We start from the raw sequence: 23,804 nt of genomic DNA, 5'->3' as shown, positions 1-23,804 counted from the left end.
TACAAAAGACAATTTTAATAAAACATATGACGCCTTAGAAATTCCAACATTGTAACGGGCAAAATGTGTCCATGTTACTGCAGAATTGTCCACATGTAGTATAATTATGAATATGGCACTGTGGCTGTGAAGTAACTTCTTCTGGTTCTCGGTGTTTTCAGTGCTGGACGAGGCTCAAATATCTGTTTTCTGAAACAAAGTTAAACCATAGTGTGGGGTAAAGAGTGACATCCGAAATAAAACTTAATTTAATATTACAGTTAGAAGAATAGAGATATTTGTTGGGTCTAGGATATGAAAACTGTTCCATTAGTTGGCTACAATAATTTCCCAGGATTGCTACCATTTATATGCCGCCTAGAAGTTAAATTACAAAACAGAAGTGTCGAAAAACAAAAACGGAAAATGGATTTCATTCAGACATCGTTTGTCTATTAAAAAGTTTCTGTAGGACTGACATCATAGCCCTTTGAATTCCATATTTTCAAAATCGCTTGAGCGGTCTCAAAGCCCAATTTTCGGTAGGTAATGGGTATTTTGAAAGGATTCAATGAATCTTTAGACCAACTTTTGTCAATTTTGCTCGAAAAGAAAGTGAACAATTAATAATTCTTAAACAAAATCTATAGATTGAAAAAAAATATAAGATTTATCTTATCTGTTATACTGAAGTCCATTCTAACAGTTTGGTCAGTTATTTATTAAAATTTTTAAAGGAATTATCATCTAAAAATGTTATTTCAAAGTATTTTGTTCTTTTATATGGCAAATTCTATATTCTACCAAAGTTTATGTAAACCTTAACAATTCCTTTGGTTTGAATTTTTAAAGTGAAAAACCTGCCTATAATGTGCATAGGAGCGTTCAAATTAAAGTTGTTCTGTATTCTTATATATTTAAATTTTTCGGGAGCAAGGGGTGATTGACAAAGACAGGCTTGGTTTTGATATCAGTCCTGCATGCCTATGTTTTGTTGTTTGTGCTTAGTGTCATCACTGAACACCGAGAACCACAGTTAATTTTAAGTGAATGTGAAAAGTTACTTGAAGTACGCAAGTATACTTTTTGCGGAACCTTTTCAGTTTTGTGTGTATATTTATTCTGAATTTGGCTTAGACTTGGATAATCTTGTAAACCGACCATGTCTTTATGTCGCTCCTGATTCCCATGCTTTCCAAATGTAAAATTTCACCCACAGTTACGCCATATATGATATTTATTTTCGAATTTGTTGTGCAAAGAAAACAAAAATTTTAAAAATATCGATTGCCAAAACAACCAGAAATCATCTTACAAACATGAAGAAATTTTGGCTACTGTTCTATTTGGGGTGCAAAAATCAATGAGACGACATAGGACAAGGTGTGAAATTGTTACAACCTCTGAATTTGGACGGAAATATTTTTGATGGATTTCGACTTTGTCAACTTTGACAAAAAGTTCAATTTGTTAAAAGTTCCATTTTGTCTATGATCAGTTTTTGCCGAAGTCTTCCAAACATTACGATTTTGAACTTATTTTTTTCATAAATTAAAGGATTCTGTCTTTTAGTAACAATGTTAAAAAATTCGACTTGTTTTATTTACGGATATATACTCTTTTTTTTTTACTTGTTTAATTTTGATTTATATTAATTTGGAGCACAAATGTTTTTCATTTTACATTTTTGTAAAAAATGGAGCGCTGTAAATAATTCATTTTGACAATAATAAACGTGCAAATACTTTACTTTGTTCAAAACTTGCAAAAGTAATATCATTATTCCCAGCTCACCTCGAACCACGATTCTCCTGGTTACTATTCTGCCGTCTTATCTACTGAGCCAGGGGCTCTTCTGGTTTCTCATATAGTCGTAGGACCCATTTGTTGGAGTTTAAATTACTCGTTATGATTTTTTTTGCAAAAGGTAATTTGCTGGGACCTAGAAGCGCCAGGTTTCGAACCCAAGTCTTGCTGGGACCGAGTCGCGCGTGCTATCCACTCTCCCAAGTGTTCCCGCCCACCCACCCCTGGTAGACTTTTCTTTTATAGTAACTAAAGTGAATTCTTAAAAGCCCTTCTGGAAAAGTATTTACTATGTTCCAAGTACTTGAATCGAACCCCCATCCCTAGAGTTTCACCGAGCCAATGAAAACGCTAAGTCACTTGGCATATAATTGTAAAAGTATTTTATTTGGAACAAAATAAACTGACATTGATGTATTCTTATATTTTCAAACATCCACTTGTTAAAGATTTTTTAAAAATATTTTAATCACAATAAGTTTTGACTATTCAGATATCTGAAAAATATTGATCTCTGCATTAAGACCCACTCAAGTTTGATTTGATAAATAAACTATCTAATGAACTACTTGACTAATGTTTGAGCTTGTTATAATATTAAACAAGTTATTTCAGATAAAATTGACAATCAGATTTTTTAAATTTCCTTTTTAACAAAAACAACGGCAGCTCTATTATCTGTCTCACCCCACACCACCGAGGGAAAAATCAAAAGAGACTCACTCTGATATCACAATTTTAAAAGTCATAAAAATACTCCAAATTACCAAGAATTTCAAAATGTGACACCCTTTCAAAATACCATGTATCTGCCATTGTTTTCGTTTCATTTTGATCACAAGGTGCTGTAATTTTTTTCAGAATATGGCTTTTTTCTACAATTGATACGACATAAAATTCCAACAGTTATTGCTTGGAAGGATAAACACATTTTTACTATATTTTTCAAAAATTGTCACAAGCCATTTGTGAAATAAATTCCTACATTTAACAGCAAGCAATACGTTCATACACTACAAGAGATACACTTCAATGGGGAATGTGAAAAAACAACCCCTAGAGACACTGATTATTGAAAAAAAAAAGCATTTGAGCAATTGTAACATCTGTAATTATCAAACCTACGCAAAATGGAGGGGCAAATCATGGTATTACTTACACCTCCTTACATTTATATTTTAAAGTCCAAAAATTTTTAGCAAATGGTTTTACCTTTCTTAACATATATATTTTTCTCATAAGAGAACATATAGTTGTATCAGCCAAATCACTTTGCGACTACATACAATTTTCACAAATTAGAAAAAAGTCTTATATGTGTGAACTTAATATTCTCCACTACTTGAACAAAATGATAGATTGTGGTCCGTTAAAATGACAGTTTTCGCTCAACACGACAGCAAGTTTTCAAACTTTGAAAGATTATACAAATACGAGTTTCAAGTAGCTAGATTTTGAGTCACCCTCGCTATGGAGATAAAGACTTGTGAATTTCACACGTGGCCATAGAATTATAAAATTTTTAACCCCATACAGGTTTCAGATAGTAGTTTTCGAAACGGTTTCTGGATAAAGTAAATCTAAAGGGAAAATCGCCCAAATTTCCAGATTTTTTTTTCTTTTTTTTTTGCTTTATTAAACTTTTAAGTAGCATTGCATGCCTTCAAAATTAGGAATTTAATTCCAGGAATTTGAAGCTAGTGAAAATACTGTAAATGCTAAGTTTCGAGTGACAAGTAAAATGCTTGCAATTCAGAAAATAAAAAAAAAATATGAGAATTTTTTAGTCTTTTGATAGAATTTTTTCAACTAAGCATTAAACAATTCTAGAAATAGACTAAATTATGAATTGTTTATAAGATCAATAAGTTAAGACTGCTTCAGTATGATTTATTTCTCTACAAAGCATTTGCATTGAAATAAACGTCAAGTGACAACTTGCTGCCTTGCTGAAGAATACCGCAAATAGTTTTACAAACGTCACGGAGGAAAGCGCAGACTTATAATTATAGTAAAAGATATTTCAAGGCATAAGAGGCGGTTTTATTCCTTGGCGAAATAAAAGTTTTGTTACTAATGACTACACAGTGTTAATTATGCTGCGTTTTGATTGTTTTACAAAAGGCTTTAAATTTTGGAGGTAAAAAATCATGGCAAATTGCTTTGGACAGAGCGTTTTGATTTGACAACGCGATATTGGCATTAGCCATAAATGAGAAATATCAAAATTACGTCCAAACACTACTTGCAATTCGCCCACTATGCCTTGAAAATGGCTGCTTTCATAGTCAGTCGCGCAGAAAGCAGTGTAACTATTAACTAGGTCACATACTTCAATAGATCGAAACATTAAATTTATGGTATTATTTGTGAAAACATGACAAAATTAGAAATTGAAGTTTATCACTAAACTTTTACCCTGTTCTTTAGTTTTCGACTGAGATTATTTTACTGCACTATAATTATGACACACAATTTGATTAAAAACCACTCACTAAATTTCATTAGCCCAAAATCTAAAAGAGCCATTCCACGGAAATTTTCCCATCTTGACCATTTCACATGGAAAACTTTACTGCCACTACTAATTCTACCGGTGTAGTTAAAAATTCTGTGTATGTTAAAACATGCAATTTTCACTATCTTGAGGTACGTAATGAAATGAAGGAGGCACGGAAGACACAAAACATCACGCCAGGAAAATTTTGGTGGATGGCAAAATCCAGTATTCAAAATGTAGGCGTCGAACCCATTTTTTAAATGCATCAAAGATAACTTATCGACAAATACCTAAATCCATTGTCTTAGAACGTTTCGTTGAATCGGTTAAAACTGAAATATCCATATACTTGTATCCTGACCGCCTCGGATCCACACCCTGGTCACTCAGAACTGAAGAAGTGACATCTCTTCCAAAGGTTCAGGTTTCAAATGATCTATGGGGGTAGGAAGCAAGAAGAGCTGAGTGACCGCCCCTTGTATTTAGCAGTAACCATAATTTGGCAGACAAAATTTGATATACAATGCACTAAAATAGTAATGCACAGTAAGCTTTTGTGTCCCGCATATTTCAAAATACACTAGATTAATTTATTAAATTAAGCTTCAGACCCTTACACACCCCAAAGTAAAATGGAATTATGTAGGTCACTGGCTATATCCTTATATGGTCAACTGCATGCCGTAATCTGAGCAGTTTTTGCCAGGTTTGACAAACCAAACCGTACTTTGGCGCCATCTGGAGGGGAACAGAACTGATCTTATCTGTTGCATTCGGTGCTCAGCGTATCGTTTTAGTGTTTGATTAGAAATGGATAAAACATCGACGACATGTGTAGAGACGGGTATAGCTACATTTTGAACACTGGTAGGAGAAAATAACGTTTTTTTTTAGGAATATTCGGGGCATGTTACCTGTTTGCTGTTGACGCTAATCGCCCGACGGCTCTTCCTCCGTCCAGTCCAGCTCCCAATTTTGGTTTCTCAGCGTCAGAAAAGTTTTTGAAAAACAAAACTAGTTTCTAGTTGCCAGGTTCATTTTTGAAAAACGAAACTGGAAACTAAACACTAACTTTAGGAATGGGAGGGAAGGGGGTTTCCAGGCTCCTCGAGCCTATAGCTGATTGAAGGGGCCCCCTTTAATCCGCAGAGAGATGGCCTGTTTGCCATTGGTCTAATTTAAGGATTTAATGCCACAAAATATTATAGAAATTAACCCTAAACATATAACATTCAGATACCTAGATTTGGGGAATAGGGGCATACGTAACAAACTTCTAACTTCGTCACACTGTACAAACATACTACATATGCTTGTGCTCCAAGAATTTTCTTCGAATTGCCCTAAATTTCAAAATAATAATAAATCCTGCAATCACTTGGCCAACATATGGAAAATAAAAATAGGAAATAAAAATTTGAAAAGAAATAAAATTTCTTATTGTATCCAATTACAGATTTTCAAAACCAGGTGAAACAAAGAGACTGACACTTGATGAGGGAATTTAACAAACAGCTTTATTTTACGCGTTTTCTTGTATTATATAAAGAATAAGTTTGGTGTGACACAAAAATAAAATTGCCTTGACTTAAAAATGTGTAAAATAAGGAATGGGACCAAATTCCACAATATGAACAGAAGTATCACACTCTGCAAAACATTCAATACTACAAAAATAAACATTTATTCATTTTTACAAATGTGTATATTAGGATCATTCATGGATAATACGAAGTACATTACTGCTACTGTACATCTTTTTCCATATTTACATTAAATATTTTACAAAGACCTCAGCCTGAAAATTCTGCTTAACTTAAAAATCTTGCTTAGTATTTTTCTTCATTGCTTTTATACATTCACAGACATTACTCTCATCTGATAAATAATAAATCTTAGGTTTGTAACATACTACCTACACTGCACAAGTACATAACCATTGTAGCACCTGCAATAACTACACTGGATATCACTCTGAATTTAGCACCAAATCACAACAAGCTGCCTCTATGTCTCATGGACTTGCAAATGTTTGCCACTATTTAACAAAGTAACTAGAGTGTACATTTTACATCCTACAAGAAAAAAAAAAAAATAATAACTAGAGGATCAGAGAGGCGATACCGCCTCCGAATATTGTACCACCAGCTGGAGCAAGCGCATTCGTATAGACCCCCACATATACAAAATAAGGAACACAGCCACCAGTCTTGTGCTTGACAAGCTGTAAAAATGCAATCAACAAGAATTTTCAAAATATGCAAACAATATATATATAACTAAAAATGGTACAATCAAAGTTAAGTTCATCGTAAGGTAGGTCAAAGGTCAATTCCAAGGTCACAGTAAATTGCCAGTATATGACTTCCTATTCAACTTCAATAGTAACTATGGGCCTATCTCTGCCAGGTTTGGAGTTCAAAGAGAAAGAAATTAGCAGAGTTCAGTTCATGATAATAAGTAGGTCAAAGGTCAATTTCAAGGTCACACTTAGATTGCCAGTATATGACTTCCTATTCACGTTCAATAGTAACTATGGACCTATCTCTGCCAGTTTTGGAGATAAAGGGGAAGGAAAATTTGCAAAGTTCAGTTCATGGTGAAAAGTAGGTCAAAGGTCAATTTTAAGGTCACTTTTAGATTGCCAGTATATGACTTCCTATTCAATTTCAATAGAGACTATGGACCTATCTCTGCCAGTTTTGGAGATAAAAGGGAAGCAAAATTTGCAAAGTTCAGTTCATGGTGAAAAGTAGGTCAAAGGTCAATTTTAAGGTCACATGTAGATTGCCAGTATATGACTTCCTATTCAAGTTCAATAGAGACTATGGACCTATCTCTGCCAGTTTTGGAGATAAAAGGGACCAAATGGTATAATTTTGGAGTTACCATAATGTGCCATAAATTTCCTACAGAGAAAATTAATTAAAATAAAGAAAAGGTCATTTTGGTCAAAATTCTTGAAATGGGAGGTGCTCTGAAGTTCCAGATGTTCAAATTTGATGAAATAATGTCATTTTTGACCACAAGTTGTCTGCTTTGCCAAGCCTTATGTTTTATTTTTCCGGAGTTCATAATTTATTATCCATTGCCGTACTGCACATTTTGCTTTCACCACCAATATGTACTTTTTGATACAGCGTAACTTTGGAGATAAAAGGGAATCAAAATTTGCAAAATTCAGTTCATGGTGAAAAGTAGGTCAAAGGTCAATTTTAAGGTCACATGTAGATTGCCAGTATATGACTTCCTATTCAAGTTCAACAGAGACTATGGACCTATCTCTGCCAGTTTTGGAGATAAAAGGGAAGCAAAATTTGCAAAGTTCAGTTCATGGTGAAAAGTAGGTCAAAGGTTAATTTTAAGGTCACATGTAGATTGCCAGTATATGACTTCCTATTCAAGTTCAATAGAAACTATGGACCTATCTCTGCCAGTTTTGGAGATAAAAGGGAAGCAAAATTTGCAAAGTTCAGTTCATGGTGAAAAGTAGGTCAAAGGCCAATTTTAAGGTCACCTTTAGATTGCCAGTATATGACTTCCTATTCAACTTCAATAGTAACTATGGACCTATCTCTGCCAGTTTTGGAGATAAAAGGGAGGCAAAATTTGCAAAGTTCAGTTCATGGTGAAAAGTAGGTCAAAGGTCAATTTTAAGGTCACATTTAGATTGCCAATATATGACTTCCTATTCAAGTTCAATAGTAACTATGGACCTATCTCTGCCAGTTTTGGAGATATAAGGGACTAAATGTTATAATTTTGGAGTTACCATAATGTGCCATAAATTTCGTACAGAAAAAATTAATTAAAATAAAGAAAAGGTCATTTTGGTCAAAATTCTTGAAATGGGAGGTGCTCTGAAGTTCCAGATGTTCAAATTTGATGAAATAATGTCATTTTTGACCACAAGTTGTCTGCTTTGCCAAGCCTTATGTTTTATTTTTCCGGAGTTCAAAATTTATTATCCATTACCGTACTGCACATTTTGCTTTCACCACCAATATGTACTTTTTGATACAGCGTAACTCGAAAACCGTATGGAATACAAAAAAACGGAGACCACCTACAGTGTTAGGCTTTACATGCTCTACAAAATGCAAAAAAGAATGGGTGTCTAGCATTAACGGTTCCCGAATTAGAGACAGTTTTCAGTTTCGATATCTTATGGCCGCTACTCCCGTGAAAATGCACCGATTGACCCCAAATTCACGGAGATGAAAGATGACCCGAAGGGTAACACTTTCCATTAATATTATTAGTTAAGTCTGTGTGGTGGCTGAATAAGACCGCAAATAATTTTTTTTTCGGCAAAAATTTTTTTTTTTTGAAAATTTTGGCCCGTTTGACCTTGAAATAAAGGTCAAAGGTCAAATCCAAGGGCATATTTGAAATCTACACATATGACTTTTGGAAAGCTGTCTGTAGAAATTTTTCCCATAATTCCTTCCGTAGGGGAGATAATTAGCATTTAATTTTGCCATTTTTGGACAAGGGTGCATTGCAATGAGTGCCACACCTAGACCCCAATACCGACAAAGCCCAAATTTTACGTGGAACGAGTTGAGATTATAGGTGACCTAAATCCAAGAGATGGGTATGGAGGCCCGTACCGTCTAGGAGGAGAAGCGGTAACGGTGACTTGGCGGCGGAGCCGCAGGAGCCGGCGGAGCCGGCGGAGCCGCAGGAGCCGGCGGAGCCGGCGGAACATACGGGTCGGGACTAAAACCATGTGTACCGCCAGCGCCTATGCTGGTGGTACAATAAAACCCTACCAGACCCTGGTTCACTTGAAATCTTAATCCCTTCTTCCCTCTGGAATAGCTGCCAATCCCTCTTATCCCTCCAAATTTCATCAAAATTTGTGAAGAACTTAAATGAGAGTGATTTTGTCCACTAATAAAAAAAAAAAAAAAAAAAAAAAAAAAAAAAAAAAAAAAAAAAAAACTTTGCCAGAGAAAACACAATTCTCCTTTGTTGGCGGAGATAAAAATAAGAAATCAAAGTATTTACATAATAAATGTTAGTCTTAGACTGATAAAGTTTAGACCCCATTAGCCCCTTCTAAACTGGCTAAATGCTGGTGGATATTCAAAAACAAATAATCCCTCAGTGACTGTGGGAGAGGCAAGATGGCAATATGTTTCAGTCTCTTCATTCCCATTGCCGACCTTATTGCACAACGACAGTTATGTTGCAGTGTTCTTGGGTTTCTGCTCAAGTTCTTGTACCACTCTAGTTTCTCCTCGGAAAATGCTAACCTTGGCATGTGCGGACGGATCATGCCACCGCGAGCTGTGAGGGTATCCAGATCCAGAGATTCGACAGTTGGTAACGATGCAGCACTGTCCGCCATGGCATGGAGAAGAACGCGGTCTGTGTATTTAGTCAGAAGCTCTTGCTGGAGCAGAGTTAGTTGTTTGGAGCGTAGCTTTTTCCAGTTAGCACCGTATGCTACCAAGAAGGCGGCCACTTCAGGCTGGCGGACAAATTTGTCATTGAGGGAGACGTGTTCAAGAGCAGTCACACCTGTAAAGAAAGGTCATCATTTTTTTTAAAAATCGGTAGTTACCTTTATTTGAAAGAGCTGCTTCAGGTATCAGCGTTTAAAACTAAAATGAGACTCTTTAAAATTACACAACATTTAGACAATCAGATGTTGAACAACATTGGTGTAAAAATAAGTGCTAAGCATTGGTTTGCTAAAGTGTATACACTTATTTTGATGGTATAAACATATCTGTACTAGTTACAACATGAGTCGGTTGCACCTGGATATAATTACACTTTTGCATGTTGCATAAAGTGGACAACATGTAGTTGTAACTAATGTATACCATGGCTGGTACTTTGAACATTGTCAATAAGACAAATGCACCTTAGTGTATGAAATTGAGGCAAGGATGCTTGCCAAACACAAGCGTAATTATTGTATTTTTGAAGCGCCAGCCATGGTATTAGTGAACTTAAACCACGGCTAGCACGTAGAACAAAACACTCTTGTATTCGACATACAAGCACGTCATGCACGAGTGCGTTCCACGGTCAGTTGCACTACTAGTGTAGTAGCCAATCAGAGGCCGTGGTTTAAGCCAGATACAACACTTGTCGCCGAGCTGCATGTGAAAATTACTCGTGTATTGTCTCGCCTGCGGCTCGCCAATACACTCGTTATATTTCACATACAGCTCAGCGACTAGTATTGTATCTATCACATATATGACACTTACCATTTCCATCTCTGATATCCAGGTTAACATTGTAGCCCATGGTGACGATGTCTTGTAACAACTCAAAGTTAAAGCTGGTCACCTGTACTGCCAGGTGCAGTGGTGTGAAGCCAGCATTGTTCTTGTGGTTGACATCTGACCCATGCTTCAGTAGCTCCCTCACAGCTCTCCGCTGACCATGGCGAACACACTCATGCAGTGGAGTTTCCTCTGTAAGCAATAATAAGACCTAGGGTTATTCCATATCAACTCATCCAATGAGGGAACCCTCTGCCAAGAAACTTAATTGTTACATATTGTTGTAGCCTACTACAACAGATCTGTAAAAGGTATGCATGAGTAATGTGAAAAGCTTCCCAACCTTATTTGTTAAGCTGTGATGTGGGGCTGGAAACAGAAAAACAGAATTCCCCAGGCAGTGAAACAAACTTTGATTCATGGGGGGCAACCCTCAATTGAAGAACTGCAAGGAAGATCAGAGAAGTAGAGCTAGCTGTCACAGAGGACGACGCCCATGGTGTAGAGGGGACAATAAACGTATTGAGAGAGGTTTTCGCTGCTTTCCAAGAAGAACTGGACAATGTGCATGATTTAAATGAAAGTGAAAGCTGGTACAAGGCGTGGAAGAAAATTTTGAAAGGCATTCTTGAAAGGCATAGTTAGCAGCAAGGAACAAAAGGAAAGTAGTTTAGATAATCAGATGTTGAACATTTTGTCAATACAAAGAGCAGAAATTAACATTTACCACAGAAACTCGTCAAAATATTACTCCTTTATTAGTATTTGATGAAATTATTGATAGTAAAATCAGTGATTCTTCAATGAAGCTATCTCTTTTACTACAATTTGCATCAAGTCCTGCTAAAGCAGCCATTAAAAACTGTGTTCTTGTTGGCAGTCTTGAAGGCTGCACTTAGGCTAGACATATTCTTAAGACTAGATTTGGAAATAACCACCTGGGGCCAATTCCATAAAAGCATTCTAACTTAGCATGATACTAGGCCTTAAAATGATTCAAAATCCCTAGATGTATACTTGTTAGCAATCAACTAATTTCTATTCCATAAAACCATACTAAGAACCATTCTTACTAGCTGCTTAATTTTGGCTAGAATGGTGTCTTCATAGGAAAACCACAAAACCACTGGGTCAGTTTCGCCAAACAACTGAGTGCAGGCTGAGGGAAGTACTGGTCAAGGCATTCGCATGTATTCTATAAAAGTCCTATACAGAAAATGGCATCTTCAGCTTCAGGGAAGAGACAACGAAAACCGACTTATTCGACACAAGAATATCTCTTCATAGCCGAATGCTATGAAGAATTTAAGGATACAATAGATAGTCAACACAAGGATGCTAACACCAATGCTAGGAAAAATAAAGCTTGGGAAAGCATACTGAATCAGCACAAGGCAAAGTTTCCTAATGTGTCGAGATCTTTGGAAGACTTGGAAGACAAAATTCTCCAAACTGACTTCAGATTCTCATGTAAATTAATTCAGCAAGAGAATCTGAAGTTAAAACTAAAAAAATTGAAATTGGAAATTGAACTTAATGCCAGCACACATAAAGATGACACTGACCATTCATCACCAGTGTATTTCAGTTTGTGAGCAATACCATTTATCCACTGTCTGTAAAATAATTCTAAATGTTAATTGTAGGACACTTGCCTAAAACATTAAATCTCCTGTCAAAACATTAAATCCAATGTTCTTTCTCATTTCATTCTCTCAAGCAAGAAAAAAGTTTAGAATATATTTTGTATAAGTAATGCATATGCTCTGTGTCCATTTAACTGTAATAAGGTAATAAGGCATGATTTTTTCTGGTATGCTGGGTAATGTCATTTTTGACAATGTCAGTTATCAGCCTGTCTCTGGAAAAATCTGTATCTTTTTACAAGTTCCACATCATCAAATGGATTCCTTCTATCCCAAAACACTCGTTCCTGCTGCATTGCTCTGCGGAGTTCCACAATTTCAAAAATTCTTCTGGCCATCCTTACACCTCGGAGGTACGAGGAGAAATGAGTTAGAATGATACTAGTGATTTAGAAGATACCCAGACCTACTTTAACATGAAACTTAGAACTATACTAGGCTTAAAATGGTTTTATGGAATAGAGCAAGTATGCAACTAGAGATAGAATGAAGTTTAGCAACCAACTAGGGCTTAGAATGCTTTTATGGAATTGGCCCCTGGTGGAAAACTCCTTTATTAAGAATCTAAAACAAGATAAAAGAATTTCAAATGTGAAATACTTGCAAGGTTTGACAGATGACCTACAAATAGCTTGTACAATGTTAGAAAACTAAGGTTTGAAATGTAAAATTAAAAATCAAAAGATCATTTTAAAAATACTGAATAGAACTAATTCCTTGGCCAACCACAGAAGGATACGGCCGTAAATTGCCATCTATGATAATTTTTAAAGGTAATATAAATATACGTTTGATCTTACCATCAAACAAAGTAGTAAAAATTAATGCATGTTATCAAACAACAAAAACATACCACCACCTGGTGATCACCATTGATTTTTTACATAATGTTATGTAACATATTCTTAAATTCTATAGAAGCTCAGCTAGCATTGAGATTAAACCATTTTATCCTGCAACATTAGCTGAAACCTTTCAGGTAAAAATGTGACATTTCACATGTTTATTAAATTCTTCCAATCTCATTTTAGGGAAGAGAGACCCGGACGTAACTGCTCCTCCTGGATGGGTCGTAACTGCCAATCCCCCTGGGTGGATGAAGAAGGAGGTGATGCTTTTGTGGATAAAGGAAGTTCTTAGACCGTTTACGGAGAGACGCTCTGCCTTGCTGATTATGGACTCCTTCTCAACGCAGACAACCGTCATGGTTAATAAAGAATTGAGATGGGCCAATGCCACAGCAGCCATCATCCCGGGAGGATGTACCTCTCTGGCCCAGCCTCTGGACGTGTCCCTGAACAAGCCGTTCAAGGGACATTTATGGAGGTTGTGGTCAGAGAGGATGTGGAGTAACGTAGAAGCCATCAACAAGGCTGGGGGGATAGACAAGGTGCAAACAGCTTCCGAGGAACAAGTGCTTGAATGGACAAACGACGCATGGTCACAGATTCCCTAGGAAATGATACCACATAGTTTCAATGCCACTGGCATCAATCCAGCACTTAGGGGGAAACCCAAGAACCTGTCCAATCCATTTTTGGACATTGATGGAGACGGGAGGAGTTCCTCGGGTTCACCCCTGAGAACATCAATGACAGAAACCCTTTCAGAGACTGCATGTGAACAGAATTTTGCATTAACACTGATAAAAAGAAACTGCCATTAAAATGAATTTATGACAAAAACAATTAACGGTTCATACTTCACAATTATTTTTTTTCATTTATTTTATTTAAGATGATGAATAAGTGGCGTTGAACAACCCGCACAAAAATGCAGTAGTATCGAAGTAGCAAAGAAGCATTAACGCAGTAGTGGTGTGGAGCATATTTGCAGTAGAAATGCAGTATAGCCTACTGCAATTCTACTTCAAAAATTACATAGGGTTGTACAGAGGAGGAGCATTAATGCAGTAGATTAGCAGCATGATAGAAGCATGTTTCAAATATACTAATTAGCTCCCAATGCGAAGCAGATTTGAGGCATATTTGCAGTATGATTGCAGTAGTCTACTGCGCTGGAGCATCTACTGCGTTTTCGTGCGGGAATAAGAACATTTAACTTTTTTATGCTCAAAGGAAACTTGGCAATGCAGTAAGTTTCAAGGATTACTTGCAATTGCTGTTGGGTAACTGACAGCACTCTCGCAGTAAATCTGGATATAAAAACAAAAGCCCAACACCTTGACAGACCAATAAAGACATGAAATCAAAGTAAGCTGAGAGCTGCAGTATATTTAAACAAAGGAAAAAATTCAGATTGTCACCCTGACACTAGAATCTTGGACCAGAGGATATGCTACCAATTACTTTGGGGTGTCTGAGCACCTGAAAGGCAAGCTTGTGAGTTAAAGAGTTTCAACGGAATCCTGGCTATGCCAGAAAAGAATTAAGACTGGCTGGTAAAATACTTCTACCAAGGACCATTGAGCAAGTTGTAACCTGTATCCTTCTAGGAAAATGAAGAAAAATCAAGGTTAGAGACTGGAAAGGACTAGTATGTTGCAGAAGTGATAATGGTCTGGGCATTTTTCCCCTCAGATACGCTAGACGTCTGACGGTACTCAGTGACAAAGATGATGACATGACTATCGAAAATTTATTACACAAACTTTGTCAGTTGACAAAGATATTGATTTGCTTGTTGACACCTTCGATGTCTTCACTGCTTATTCCTATATTGCCAGATGTCAAGCTAAGTATCTTCAACGAAGGAAAAAAGATGAAGAGAAAAGATTCAAAGGCCTTGAAGATGACCAAGCTTTAATTCTTGCAGACTTTGCAGAAAACCATATGTGATTCAAGATAAGTTTCAGTCTTTCCAGTGGTCAAAGCAATAAGTACTGTTCTTTCCACCCTGCTGTTGTGTATTACAAGCAAAGCGGAAGTACTCAACAAAAATCATTGTTTCTGCTCTGGATCTGTCTGATGATTTAGATCACGATACCTGCTTTGTGTATACATGCAGTCCAAAGGGAACTCTTAAACATCATTAGAGCTAATAAATTGTATTGGTCATAAATTGTATAACTTCAACCTTCGGGTTGCGATTCTCCAATAAAGATTATTATTATCTAATATGCCCTTTATCAGCAAAGAAGAGTACTTTTCTGATAATTGTGACAGACAGTACAGGAACTTAAAGGTCTTTTAAACATATGCCACCACAAATCTGATTTTGGAATAGATGCCTGCAACAAGCCATGGCAAATCCCCTTGTGATTGTATTGGAGGAATAATAAAAAGATTAACAGAACATGCTAGACTATAGATACCAACTTCCTATCAGATCCTCATACTGTCATCTATGTTTACCTTCTGTAAAGAAAATATAACAACCAACCAATTTTATTTTGTCTCCAAAGAAGAAATAGATAATGTTGGCAGTGAACTGTCCCAATTACTTAAATCTGGGCATACATTACCTAGAACCAGAAGTTGCCATTATTTTGAACCACAATCAACTAGTTTCATTGCTTAGAAACCTACAGCTGAGGATGAGGAGTCCACTGGAAACTTCTGACTAAACTTGTCATAGTACAAGTCAAAATCTATCAGTTCACACGTGACATTGTTGAGGTGTATATGATGGAAAATGATAGATGTTTTTTGTTGAAAAAGTGAACCACGTAGAACAGTTAATTGTCTCTATCCTCCAGGACCCACTCGGAACTTTCTCTGGCCAGCTCGGTCAGACATCTGCAGCCTGGGTGCCTGAAACTGATATACTTTGCAAAATTAACATCCCTGTCCCTGGCAAATCAAATATTATTGCGCAGGATGGCTACAGGAAAATTTGCAAGATGTACTTCTCATCTGAAGTGTCATGGGTTAGATTTTTGTACCATCTACTAGATATAGATTTGGTTAAATATTCATTTGTAGATTGTGTACAATAAAATGTTACCTTGAAAATACATATAATGTAATGTCACCCTAGGGGGAATGGACAAGTAGAAAGATTTAACAGGTCAATGCTCAGTATGTATAGGTACACTTAACCCCCGATGAAAAACACGACTGGAAAATTGGTCCATGCGTACAACTGCATGAAAAAACAAAACAACTGGTTTCTCTCCATTTTTTCTAATGTTCGGCAGACATCTGAGACTAGCTGTTGACCTTCTATTTCAAAACCCTAATGAGTCCACCCCATCCTCGTCATATCCGGAATATGTATCCCAACTTAGAAAGAAACTGACTCACGCATGACTCTGCATCTCAACAAATTAAAAAACCCCCGATGAAAAACACGACTGGAAAATTGGTCCATGCGTACAACTGCATGAAAAAACAAAACAACTGGTTTCTCTCCATTTTTTCTAATGTTCGGCAGACATCTGAGACTAGCTGTTGACCTTCTATTTCAAAACCCTAATGAGTCCACCCCATCCTCGTCATATCCGGAATATGTATCCCAACTTAGAAAGAAACTGACTCACGCATGACTCTGCATCTCAACAAATTAAAAAAGCTCAAACCCGACAAAAAGGAAACCACAATCATAAAGAGAAGTATACTGGTGTTTCAGTAGGTGAATTAGAAAGAAATGTTAGTCTAAAGGGTAAAAACAATTTGGCCGATAGGTGGAGACCAGAGGTGTTCTTAGTAACAAACCAACTGAATTCTGACACACCAGTTTTTGTGGTAAAACCAGAGGTTGGTAAGGGGTCAGAAAAAAATACATCAGAATATGCTTATGCCTCTGATATCTTTACCAGTTTCCCCATCTATAGACCCAAACCAGCTCAAAGAAAACAGGCAAAAATATAATTCTCCTGTCCCGTCTGATATCCAGTACTTCTTGTGCTTCAGATTCAGACAGTGACAGCTCCTCAGTTTTGGGCCCCATTAACAAGATCTCTAGCCAAAGCCTTTTTAAAGCCAGTACCTGAGGATTTATTTGGAGGAGACGGAATTATTGTTATTATTTTGTGCACAAGATTTAAATCAGTATCTTTTTCCTGAAAGCTGTAGGACCAGGTTTTATGTAGGGGGAGGATGTAGTAGTAATTCAAATGCTTATTTTGTTAGAAAACAACAAGAACCATTTAATACTGTTACATATATAAAAACCAGCAAGTTTCTTGATGGAGGGTACCCTTGCTGGGTGAGTTGATATGAAATGACCCAGGATATACATGATTCAAGGCTTAAAAGACCAAAATTAATTTTCTCATAAAATGCATTGCTTCTGAAATTGAAAATATGTAAAAACGCTTCTTTTTTTGGTCCCAGTTCTTTACCACAAGTGGTTACCTTCATATATGTACCACTTGGAAAATCAATAAACCACGCGATTCTTCTACTTCTTACTAGCTCAATCATACACTACAATATATGCTTAGAGTTTGAATATTATTTAAATAACAACTGAGTTACTCATAAGTGAAATAATTGAATCATTTTCTCTTGTGTAAAAATGTTGAAAAAAAAAACCCTCCCTCCCCCTGCCCACGCCCACCATCTACTAGTACAATAACATTTTTACTTTAAGTGCTCACATTGCCAAGTCAAACGTGGCATCAAGGCCCTTTGATGTAGGGTCAATCACTATGTCTCACAAGTAGAAATCTTGTCTAGTCTCTTTAGACTTTAGAAATAATTTACTTTTTATTTCACAGTATCAGGGATAATCCTGGGCCATGCAATTGCACCTAATGTGTGGGCTTTTTCTCAAAGGCGCAAGTAAAATTTTAACCTGCGCCATACTGGCGCATACAAATAGCAGACACTTTTATTTTCGTAGTAAAGACTTACGTACATCATGGTGTTGCTTGAAGTACGCATAGCAATGCTGTAAGGGCTGTGCTTTTAAATATCGGGTTTTAGTTGAGTTTTTGAATTTAGTCACTTAAAATCTTTGACAGATAAAATGAGATAAGCGGCATTTTTGGTGTCCCTTAGTGTGAGAGTGCGAAATACGTTCTTAAGCATGTGATGGCATCTAATAAAAAACTAACTCAGACAATGCTGAATTTTTGGGAAAAAAAAATGATACTGGTACCAATGCTGAAACTCTAGATGAACATTGCGAAGCTGAGAATCAGACTAGCGCTGCCAGGGAGCCACAACCTGAAACTAGTGCTGGAGTTAAGGCTAGCAGATCCTTTCAACAAAAATGGTTGACATCATACACATGGCTTATTATGTGGTTTGACAGTTGCAGTGTCCAAGAAAAGAAAAATGCCCTTGCTTTTGGCGTCATAATGACACCCTCATTTCGCACGAGTTCCCTGATCAGACACGTTACTCACAGGGATCACCAACATGCCGTTCAGGTAAAATAAAATTTTCAAGATTAACTCAGTCAATTAACTTATATGACTTAGTCTACTCATTAACCATTAGCTAGGCAGCCTAGACTACTTCAATTTGATAAGATTGTAAATGTTTACATGTATGATATCTATACCAGAACTGAGATGGGAATGAATCAATATTTTTACTTTCATTTTGTATACTTTCTAGTTTTTCTTATTTTCTGTATTTACAAATTAAAGGTGCCTAAAGAATAACAAAATTTTGAGACAGCGACTAAAAAGGCATGAAGGCAGTGTTTTGGCTGAGTCAGGAGTGCATCCCCCTTTCAAAATACACCAATCTCATAAATCTACTTCAAAATTTAAATGTACCAAATATTGATCTGCTCTGAGTGAATGAGAAAACCAATTACAGCAGTTACAAAACTGCAACAGATCTTCTTAAATCAGTTTCTGCAGTAATAGAAGAAAATGTAACAAAACAAGTCCAAACATCTCCAACATTGTCAATAATGTGCGACAAAAGCACAGATATTTTAGTGCACCACCAGTAGTAGACCCAGTAACTTTGACACCAAAAACTTTCTTCTGGAAGGATATTCATATATCCTATGGGACAGGGAAGGGGATTTCTCTTGAAATCAAAAATCATTTGGCAACCCCAGGGAATTGAATTTAGTAAGGTTACAGCACTGGGCACTGATGGTGCCAGTGTCATGACAGGTCACAAGGAAGGCCTTTATGGTCAGTTTTTAAAGGTTAACCCACACTTGTCCAGCACTCACTGCTCAGCTCACAGACTTGCCTTGTGCACCGAGCAGGCTGCTACTAAAGTGCTGTAGATGCCATAGTGCACACTCTGGGATCACTTATTACATACTTTGTCACTACATCTGCAAAAGTCTTCTGGTATGAAAAAGAAGGTGGCCACTGAGATGTTCATTATGATGAGTCATGGCATGCTAGATGTTCTACGTCCTGTCATTACACTTAACCAAATTTTTCAATGCAAGGATCTGGAAATTGGAGTTGTTAAGGTGATAAATTATATGAAATAATTCAATCTTGTCAATGCAGTCATCCTAAGTTTGTAATATATCATGATGTTTTTTTTTTTTTTTTTTTTTTTTTTTTTTTTTTTTTTTTTTTTTTTTTTTGCAAATGGTAAGTTGGTATTACTCAGTTTTTTCTTTGGATATATTTGCATTTAACAATAATAATAATAAACGTGACTACGTCCTTGGTTCTTTTCAACATTTCCCTGAGCTATGCTTTGTTCATCCAATGCCACTTATTATTTTCATTTTCAGGTTGAAACTGATGCCTGTGTTGGGAGGTTAAGAAGTATCCACACATAGACACTCCTTGATCTCTCTTTGGAACATTCTGATGCAATATCACAGCCAGGGCTTCCATAATCTTGTTAAGATTGCAGCCCATGCCCTCTCCCATCCAGTTCATACAGCTGACTGTGAAAGAGCATTTAGCTCTCAAAATTGTGTTACATCACCTCTTAGAAACAGATTATCGAGTGAAAATTTTTCGCACTGCCATTGTTAAATGGCGAAAATGAAAGAGAGGGTATTGTTTACTATACATTAAGAGACCTAATTTCTGTGTTTTTTTATGTAGAGAAAAAAATCTGTCATTGTTGTCACCATAGTGGCTGTGCACTTTCAGTGATAACACATTTACTGGACAACCATTAACCTTTTGTCTTTAAACTTACAGACCTAATGAATGTTTAAAAAATGTATACAAACAACAACCAATCTTGTTATTATGCCTTGGAAATTTCTTCTTTATTAAAAGATTTACTAGCAACAAGCCTTTTTTCAGTGTTTTTTTATCATATAAAAACATTGAAATATAATAAATTATTACTAAATAATTAACAGCACACATTTTTTTAAAAATGGCCCACTTTTTTTGACCAAGTGGACCAAAATGGCCCAACCAGATTTTGATCCAGGAAGATCCCTGCAGTATGATATGAAAACTGACTTCATTAATTTTGGACAAAAACTACAAAGGTTTTAATGCCTCTTAGGGACCATTTCCATAACCCCAACTTACTAGCGGGATTGATCTATCCAGGGGCGGATTTAGGCCGTCTTCTGGGTCTTCTGGAAGACGGTCAGATTTTAACATTGACGGGTATCTAATTTTTTCTGTCGGAAGACGGTCAAAAATGGAGGATGGTTCAACAAAGATAATTTAGAAGACTGTCAGAAAATATCTCTGGATCCGCCCCTGCTATCCACGGGGGATTCTCGCTGAATTGCATTCAGTTTAAGCATGCACAAAAGTTTACATCCTCAGTGGGTGTGAAAGACATTTAAGTCGCTTAAACTGAATGCAATTTGGCCAGAATCCCCTCTGAGTTAGATTGAATCTTCGAAGTTTATGGGAACCCAGTCTTACTTGTAATGTTGACCGGCAGAGAGAGGATATCTCTCCCCAGGGCAGAGCTAAGCTGGACCAGCACACACTCTTCGTGGGCTTCGTGGGCTGCTATATACAGGCTGGTGCGGCCATGCTGGTCTGGCGCATTGAAATCGGCCCCACTGAGGATGAGCTCCTTGACACATTCCACGTGATTGTTCTTGGCAGCTAGGTGTAGTGCCGTGGTTCCCCCAGGATATGGCACTGCTGAAAACAAGAAGTATGGAAGAATTAGTGCTCATTCCCAGTGAAGGTATCAATCTACGTAGATCGATCCAACTCTGTGGGGATTCTCACTGAATGCAATCAATTTAAATGTTTCCAATCAATACCAGGAGGAGGTGTGTAAATATGTTAGACTGATAAGTCTCCATTACTCTCCATGATTAATTGAAAAACATGCTGGCACATACGTTACATGCCATCTTCTAAAGTTTCGTATTGTGTAATTTGACTTTTAGTTTCTGTCTCTAACCCAATATTAAAAACAATTTCATTTCTTTTATGTTCTATAAAACAAAGCATATCACACCTTTATAATCGCACCTGTCAGTGTTTTTGCAATGTGTCCTTGTCAACAAACCTTTTACCTTCAGCAATATTTCACAGCCTTTCCACTCATTCCTTTATAAAGATATACGACCATCTTGGAGTTTAATACTATTGAGAAAACAAATGGTCACATTTTTAAAATATAAAGAGACTAACCTTTGTAGTAGCCATGTCTAGAATACTTGGTCCCAATGTTACAGTCCGCCCCAGCATCTAGCAGTGCTTTCAAACACTGGAAATACCCTTTCTCTGCAGCAAGGTGGACTGCAGTCACTTCAAAACGGTCTTTGGCATCCAGAGCAGCTGTAATTCAATAATGACAATACTATTACTACTGTCACAGTGATCAGGATAAAGTTTCATAACAGCAACATATGTACTGTACACTACATGTACTAGTACAGTGTATACCGTTTCAGTGATTTCACAATGATGGTGACACCATGTTTTTTATGTGTTTAGAATATTCTTGTTAAATTGTATAAGTGTAAAACAGATACTGATACAGATCTGCATAACCCATTGTGCAGCAATTACAGTTCGTGTATATCTGTAATAACAGATAACATGCAGTACGTATTGAAATATTGAAACAACTTTCACTTTTCAGGTTTGTGACCGACTGCAGTCTGCGACGTGTCTGATGACTGAGAGTGCATTTTTATCATATATGGCAAAATGTATAGCAAAATATATAGTGATTACCTCCATGCTTTATCAACAGTGTAATACACTGTAAAAACCCATGTTCTGCACAAATTTGAAGCGGAGTCATGTAATTCTGAGAGGCATAAAACAAAGTCTTGTTGTATTCGGCAGCGTTCACCGACACACCTGCCTCTAGCAAGGATTTTATAGTATCAAAATCTCCCTCCTGTGAAGCTTCCACAATGCGCTGCGTCAGCTCTATCCCTCTGCTAGCCGTGTCAGTGCACAACCACCCCTCCTGCGCCATTGCGAATCATAGTGTGATAATTCATACCTCGAATGCCTAGGGTAGAAATTAGCGCCACCAGTCAAGACAGCCCCGTACCAAAGCGAAAAACGACAAATTGTAAGAGTCGGATCAAACAACAAGAATCGTGTATTCTCAACTCAGCTTTATGCCCACTGTCAAGTCCTTTTTATGTCTCTCGTCTTCCATTATAACAATAAAAATAAGGCTCACATCTGCCTCATCTAACGTTACCAAAAACGGAATAGTAAGATATTAAAATAACACGCTTGGACAAATAAAACTTTTTATTCATCCACAAGGATCACGATACAATACAGTGGCGGATTTTTTTTTTTTTTTTTTTTTTTTTTTTTTTTTTTTTTTTGGGGGGGGGGGGGGGGCGTCAGGCGGTAATCGTGATGTCGATGATGGCACAGTGGTAAGGACGTCGGGATCCTAAACCAAAAGTGTAGGGTTCAACACACACCTTAGACGTACGGATGTCTTTTGTTAACGTGTGTTTTAAATATTTTAATTTCAAGGTAAAGAGTACAGGTAAATAAGCCAAGAAATGCAGTTGTCATTGTGTCCTCGTCGGTGGCGCAATGGGTAGCGCACCTATATGGTTCCGAATCATTCTTTGACGCCGACAGACACGAAGACGCCTGGAGTAGGTTACGTGTAGGCCAGGCTAGGTGTAGGTTAGATCAGGCTAAAGTGTAGGTCAGCCTAGGAATGAGCTAGGAGTAGGAATCAAACTTAGAAAACCAAATAGGTATTATATAAATTAGAAAATCCAATAGGCAAATGTGACTTTAAAATTTTTTTCTGGCATTTCTACATGTAGTTTGGTGTTTGGATAAATTTTATGTTAACTAGCAGGAAAGAGACAAGTTTGGTGCAGTGTGTGATCTCTGACTTTGGGCTTTCTCCGACGATTTTCATTAATACGAAAAGGAGTCCACATTTATCGATATGTCAGAACCCCCCCCCCCCCCCCCCCCCCCCCCGACACCCCACCTAAATCCGCCACTGCATTTAGGGCTCTTTGCGTAATGTAAAAGACATGGTAAAAATAAAAATTTGAATTTAAATTGAGACAGTCGTGGATTTTTGTTCTGTACACATATATGTTTAAAATTTGAATACATCTTTGAATTCATTCAATTTTATTTTTTGACACTTCAGCATGTGAAACGCACCTCTATTTGGGTGTATAACGACATAAGATGCACCCATCATGAGTGGCGCCCGACATCAGAGACATATAAAGACATAAGAGGCGCCACCACACAACTGCATGGACCTTTTTTCATATTTCTCGAAAATTTTCTAAATTATATTATACAACGGGGGGAGACCGAAATAGTTGGCCCAGTTAGACACTTTTGGCCTTGCAGAGCGCACACCCCAAAAAACATTAATTAGC

General features: G+C 37.0%; 1 protein-coding gene across 2 annotated transcripts; it reads right to left on the bottom strand.

Annotated features, from left to right (window-relative positions):
• Positions 1-5,780: 5,780 nt before the first annotated feature.
• Positions 5,781-22,441, bottom strand: LOC106157332 (uncharacterized). Of its 2 annotated transcripts, none has more exons than XM_086999632.1 (5): positions 22,144-22,441; positions 21,595-21,741; positions 20,866-21,090; positions 10,516-10,725; positions 5,781-9,814 (listed from the first exon to the last, which is right to left on the bottom strand). In XM_086999632.1, the coding sequence occupies exons 1-5, from the start codon at positions 22,391-22,393 to the stop codon at positions 9,330-9,332; spliced, it is 1,317 nt and encodes a 438-aa protein (XP_086855758.1). In that variant the 5' UTR covers positions 22,394-22,441; the 3' UTR covers positions 5,781-9,329. The 2 variants fall into 2 exon arrangements, with proteins under 2 accessions (XP_086855758.1, XP_013388412.2); XM_013532958.3 differs by having other exon boundaries at positions 20,866-21,093; positions 22,144-22,439.
• Between the last annotated feature and the right edge of the window lie 1,363 nt (positions 22,442-23,804).

The sequence above is a fragment of the Lingula anatina genome, chromosome 1 (genome assembly GCF_051362555.1).
Source record: "Lingula anatina isolate TDL-2025a chromosome 1, LinAna3.0, whole genome shotgun sequence".
Taxonomy (NCBI): Eukaryota; Metazoa; Brachiopoda; class Lingulata; order Lingulida; family Lingulidae; genus Lingula; species Lingula anatina.
This window is presented reverse-complemented; position numbering and strand designations above follow the sequence as displayed.